General features: G+C 43.1%; 1 protein-coding gene across 1 annotated transcript; it reads right to left on the bottom strand.

Moving 5' to 3' along the window:
* Window positions 1–5,233: 5,233 nt before the first annotated feature.
* gja1b (gap junction protein alpha 1b) lies at window positions 5,234–6,400 on the bottom strand (the record flags this gene model as incomplete). The annotated part of the gene is made up of 1 exon (XM_079179888.1): window positions 5,234–6,400. One exon carries the CDS (start codon window positions 6,398–6,400, stop codon window positions 5,234–5,236), a length of 1,167 nt encoding a protein of 388 aa, XP_079036014.1.
* Window positions 6,401–6,623: the final 223 nt, after the last annotated feature.

The raw sequence follows: 6,623 nt of genomic DNA, 5'->3' as shown, positions 1-6,623 counted from the left end.
GAACCTCTTCAGAACTGTCCCACAATAATGCGAAAGCACATCTGTGTGGTAGATTTCTTTGACGTGTTGTGCTTTCATTTCCGACAGGAAACTTGCTGTGATTAATTGCTGTTGATCGAATGAGATCAAAGGTTTTCACGAGGCACCTTTTAGCGTCTGCATGCACCAACATTCAACTAACTCAAATTGAATGTTGACATTTTGTCACGTCAGTTGTTTGTCACTCGCTAGTCGCGTAAGCCCGTAGTTAACCCAACACGCTCTTTCGCTAAACTACCTGTGTTGATGGAAGTTTATTTTGAAAATACATTATATATTGTTATATATCTTGTTATATATATATATTGTATATATATATATATATATTTCAATCAGAGGGTTGGCGGTTCAAACCCCGGCTCCGGCGCCACTGGTCGCATGTCGATGTGTCCTTGAGCAAGACACTTAACCCCAAAATTGCTCCCGTAGCTGTGCGGTATGATAGTAAGTTGTTTTGGATAAAAGCATCTGCTAAATGATGCAATATACTGTACGTTGACACACCTTCCCTGACAAGTCAAAATCTGATGCTGGATGGGTACCTAGAGCGTCGTAGCTTGTAGCTGACCAAGCGGCGGCGTTTGACGCATTGGGGGAATGTGTTGGTCCTCAGTGTCTTCAATTTCTAGCATCTTAATTTGGAAACTATTGAAGACTATAAGATATGCAATTACAAGCTGAAAGCTGGATATGAAACCAGTGTCTGCACCTTTGACCACCGAGTTACCGGGATGCACCGACTGCAGAACTGTTTTTCATTTGTTTAACAAACCAAAATGTAAAAAAGACAAGATTAGGTTTTAAAGGGTTTAATCTGCTTGGTTGCCAGGCAACCCCACGGTGATTAAACAAAAAAGACTTAACATGTTGATGAATGAGCTGGAGAGGTGCTGGTTGGCTTTGGACAGAGGCCGTTTTAAGCATTTTTAGTTCCGAACATCACTTTTGTAAGCATTTGGATGTGTGTCTTCATTCTCACAAAGGCCGGTGGACAGTGATGGAAATAAGTCCAGGACTGTAACGCTTCCCAACAAAGTCTGATATGTTGTATTTTATGAACGTATTTGAACATTGGCAACAAACCAAACCAAACACATCCACCACTCTGCACTTTCCACACTACAGCGGATTGAATTCATTAAATGGAGCTTTTTGCTCTCTAAGAAATAGAGAACTTGTTTGACTAATGCTGATCTGTACACCGTCAGCTTACTGAAATCATAATAATTCAGTCATTAATGCAAGTTCTCCTCTCTAACTCTGAGCCGCATGTGGTCTTCAAGCTGCAGCCCGGCTCTCTGCACACATGTGGTTTGATTCAGTGCTGTGGAAAGATTACAGAGGAAACTTGGACAAGCGATACGGAGCAGTGTCTTCTCATACTATGAAATCTCTCGGAAGCTTTTATCAAAGCTGCAGTGTACTTTAGGACTGAATACCTACTGAGCCCTACCACTCTCCTTTATTGGGATCATGACTTGGTTTATGTGGTGTTCAGGAGGCCGTGCCAGCATTAGCTGGACAGTTTCTACTGTTTTAAGCACATGATGCAATCCTCCAGAAATGTTACAAAAGTGACCTCAGAAAAACTATCATCATAAAGTTAAAACATTATGTGTGAATGCCAAGTTGGTTGCATTTGGCAGTAGAGTTATAGCTCTGCAGGGTATGTTTGTATGTATCCGAGCACACAGTGAAGGTTCAGCACAGTCACACGAACGTATTGTACCAGGTTTAATTGATTGTAAAAACAGAAGCAAGAGAAGGCTAACATGGTGGTGGGAGAAGCCAGCAACATGTGGCAGCAATGTAACGCTGATGTCTGTTAAAACCTCGTCCATCCAACTTCAGACTTGTTTTAAGTTTGATGAAAATGCATTATTGAGACAGACCAGCACGTTTTTAAATATCTTTATTGGAGGTTGGGTTCCTTCCCACGAAAGGCCTGTAATTGTGTGTGGCAGCTAACCAGCGTAGCACTCAGCCTGGAATCTGGTGCTGAAACTGCATTTTACAACTTGAAAAAATAACCTTTTCAATCAGAAATCAAGAACAAAAGTATTGGAAAAGAAGGAATAAATGGAGCAAATATGAGGATTGCAATCAACCAATATTGACTGATTCCACCCTGATGAGTTTAAAGACTTAACTTTTTCCCTAAATGTGTGCAGATAACAGTTTGCTCACTTTAATTGTTTTGGACGGTCGGTTTGGCTGACACGTACCGGGACACTGCTGAGTACATCGCAGCTTGTTGTTGAGTTTGAATGAAGGGGGTTTCACAACGCTTTGGTGTCTAGACGCGTGCATTCATTCAATCACACAGTACAGCAGCGGCTGTTGTGGAGATCTGCGCTGACTGCACCTTTCTAGTTATATATCAGCTTTATTGGCCATGTATGCGTACGCATACAAGGAATATGACTCTGTATCTCTTGCTTGTCTCTTATGTGGATTTTTAATGATGTTTTTAATGTTTTGCTGATTTGATTTTTTAGTTTGTTATTTTTGGTGAAACTTTAATGCTGCCGTCTTGGCCTGGACTCCCTCAGAATAGAGATTTCAAATCTCAAGAGACTATCCTGGATAAATAAAGGTTGAATAAAAAACACTGTGCATCTAAATCACTACAGCCAGAAAAAAGGTGAGCAAAGTCTGTTTAAAACCACATAATAGGCAAAGAGTGCACATGTATAGAAAATGACATATAGATAAATAAAACGAGACAAAAATAAATTAAAAAATGACAACTAACCTGAAAGTGTTCCAGAAACTAATACATTTTGGTTTAAAGACACAATCATAAGGGGTGTGAATGAACACAGCTTTACTCACTGGAGGGTCATTCACACCACAATGTCAACGGTCTGCAATGAAACCAATCAATCAGCAATTAAGACAAGAAAAAATATTTATTGGTTAAAATAGCTTTTCACAGATACAATTAATGGGTTTTTGTTTTTGCTATCATGCACTTACACTGTACAACAGTGGATCCCCGCGGATTAGCATTGAATTACGGCAACAAATGACTAATTGCTCCTGTTCCTGTCAATGGAAGACATCTCTCACAGAACCAGCCGATGAAACCAGTGGTCAGATGTCTGATATTATGCACTGTAGTGATTTCTGTGTTATAAAATAAATTAGTAACATCTGTATCAGAAAACTCTTACCACTAACTGTGTGCATCATATTACATCTCTATCACCAAGATCTCAGTGCAAATGCCATTGTAGCTGACAGATCCATGACACATGTAAGTACCGACAAAATGATGCACGAATGACAATTATTTTTAAAAATTACAAAAAAGAAAGGAAAAAAAGGCCCAAATTGAGAATTATCCTAGTGTTTGATAGTTGTGGAGCTACATTGGCATACATTTGAACATAACTGACTAAATATTAGTCCAGATCTATAAGCAGTCTTCTAAAAACTCACATGTTTTTATTGTGACACAGTAAGCTTGATTTACAGTACTAAATATCTATTTCTCAAGCAGCAACGGTTACATTGAGTCTGAAAAAAAAAACAATACCTACAGAACGAAAAGAAATCATCATTCACTCAAATATGTGAAACGCAGATAAATCTTTCTACTGTCTTTCTCTAAAAGATAAAAAAAAAAAGATAACAGTAATAAAGCCTTTCTTTATGGAAGCCACGTGAAAGCAGATCAGTGTTTGCTGTGTCACAGCAGCCTGAAGCCCTCAGCCACTATCGCAAACACACATAAAAACCACAAAATGAAAACATGACACCACAAAAATTCAAAGTTTATCAGGAAACAACAGTCCACGCTGACTGACAAAGTTACTAAAGAGGAAAAATAATGTTTTACTGTCAATAAATATACAGCTTGTGGGGAGTTAATGGAAGATGTTTTCTGTGAGTGAGAGATACTGGATAGTAGTCAAATGTTCCTCTTAGTGGTAGGTGTCCTACGGATGCCAAGCAATAAATATTCACTAACAGATATTAAGCGTTCTCCTAAGTGGTGAGCGCTTTACATATTCTTTGTCCGGACAGTAACTCCCGTCTTTGTCGCGACTGAAATGTGATTTTTTTTTTAATGGAGAACTGGGATACGACAGTTACGGTGTGAGTGAAAAAAAACAGAAGCGAGTGTGTTCAAAATGTGGATTCGGCCGTGAAATCAGCTTTAAGACGCAAGCGAACTAGAAGAGCAACTCAGTGAAAATGTGACCGTCGAACTATCTTTCAATGCAAACATGTCTGCATGTGTGTGTGTGTGTGTGAGTGTGTGTGCGTGTGTCAACTCTATTTTCCTATTTCATTCTTTTGGCCATCATTCCTGCTGGTTATGATCAGGCTTCATTGGTGAGCTATACGCAGCTTTATTAAGGGATCATTTGTTTCGGTCTTTTCCTCTCTGAGAGGTTACATCCTATCTCCTACCAGCAGGGTTGGGGGGTTTTAAGCACAAAGGGGACTTACTAAATTGTTTTAGTCAGGTTAAACCTTCATAAGAGTGTAGTTTAGTTCACACTCAACTTACTCTTTACATTTCCAAACTGTGTGGCGTTGATCATTTGGGACGTATGGAGATTTGTTTGTTGCTACTACTGGACTTTCCTTTTCTCTTCGTTTAATCGACAGGGACAATGCTCAACAGAGCCGAGAAGCCTTATTTTTAATCTTGTCACATGTTTAAAAAGAATAAAAGCACAACTAAGAAGGCACCATCTTATAAAGCTGTCCCCACACCTTCAGAATTCAGCTCTGACAGTGGTTAAGTAGAAATGCTGTCACCAATAGGAAGAATAGCAGAAACTATGAAAACAAGAAGAGGACTTTTTCCTTTAAATGTAACCGTAGCAACTTAAAAGCAGAGCGGTGGTCTGTTTTCTGTTGGACTCTCGCACCATCGCCTGTGGCTGTTCTGCTCTCTCAAAGCTGGGTTAGCTCCCCTAAAAGGTTACGCTAAAAGTCATTGAAAACATCAAAAAACAAAACATATTTGCAACTTGTACCTTTTGACAGTGTTACATAACAAGTTGTAATGTCTCATGGAGTGACTAAGTCTCTATGCTGAAGACAGTGATTGAGGTTAGCTCCGCCTCCTGTCTGAACCTATGTGATGGAGTGTTTCCTGACTCTCCGGCTGCAGCCGCACATCCCGTCATTCAGGGCAGAGCTGGGAGGAGGGGGATGGGGGGGGGGGCGGGGCTTACACGTCCAGGTCGTCTGGCCTGGGTCGGCTGCTCATCCGGCTGCTGGCCCGGCTACAGGGCCTGGCGTCCATCAGCGCCAGCGGCTGCATCTCGTGTCCCGCCGTCGAGGGCAGTTTCTTATGCTCCTGGGTGTCGTCCGGGAAGTCAAAGGCTTGTGCGTGGGAGTTTGAAATAGTGCTTCCTCCGCCGTTCTGGCCGAGCCGGTGCTGCTCCGTGGAGTAGTTGGCCCAGTTCTGCTCGGTGGCCTGCTTGTTGTAATTGCGGCACGAGCCGGTCCCCCGCTCCCCCGTGGCCAGCTTGTAGCCCGGGGGGGACATGGGCGAGAGCGGCGCTGTTGGGGAGGAGCAGCCGTTATAGTAGGCGTACTTGGTGGTGGACAGGTCTTTAGGGGTGGGGCTCAATGTGCCCCCACTGGTATAGACAATGGGCGGCTGTCTGCCCTTCACGCGATCTTTGATCCTCTTGAAAAACACGTAGAAAAGCTCGATGACGTTGAGCGCCAGGGACACCAGGGAGACCACCAGCATGAAGATGATGAACACGGTCTTCTCCGTGGGACGCGACAGGAAACAGTCCACGCTGTGTGGGCACGGGTCCCTCTGGCAGGTGTAGACCGCAGAGAGGCTGAACCCGTAGATGTACCACTGGATGACCAGGAAACCCACCTCGAACATGGACTTGAAGAAAATGCTGACTATATAGGTTCTGAGCAGGGCCCCTTTCATCTTCACTTTGCCGTGCTCCTCGATGCCATACTTTAGCTTCTTCATCTCGATCTTCTTCAGCGGGATGTCGACGTCGCCGCCGTCGTTTTGCACGATCTTGAGCAGCTCCTCCTTCCTGTTGAACTTCTGCTCCTTCCGGTTCAGGTAGAAGACGTGAGCCAGGTAGAGGAGCGTGGGCGTCGACACAAAGATGATCTGGAGAACCCAGAAGCGGACGTGGGAGATGGGGAAGGACTTGTCGTAGCACACGTTCTCGCAACCAGGCTGCTGGGTGTTGCATTTGAACGCCGACTGCTCGTCTCCCCAGGCCGATTCCACCGCGGTACCCAGGACCAGGATCCTGAAGATGAAGAGGACCGACAGCCAGACCTTGCCACCGGCAGTGGAGTAGGCCTGGACCTTGTCCAGCAGACGACCCAGAGCACTCCAGTCACCCATTCTCAAAGAGCGTTAGCTGGTTAAAAGAAAAGAAGAAAAAAAAGAACAATGTTGAGCTGGCAACATCAATTCTTCAATTACGAGTTCAGGCTTTCACAGATAACACTTTCTATGAAACCCATAATGTATTATAAACATACTTACAACGTGTTATAATCTGCTTATAGCACTGTTATCAGTAAACAGTAACAGTAAATAGCTTGTTATAATGACTTACAGGGTC

Source organism: Pholis gunnellus, assembly GCF_910591455.1.
Source record: "Pholis gunnellus genome assembly, chromosome: 19".
Lineage (NCBI taxonomy): Eukaryota > Metazoa > Chordata > Actinopteri > Perciformes > Pholidae > Pholis > Pholis gunnellus.
The sequence above is the reverse complement of the archived record's forward strand: the minus strand, read 5'-3'. Positions and strand labels throughout refer to the sequence as shown.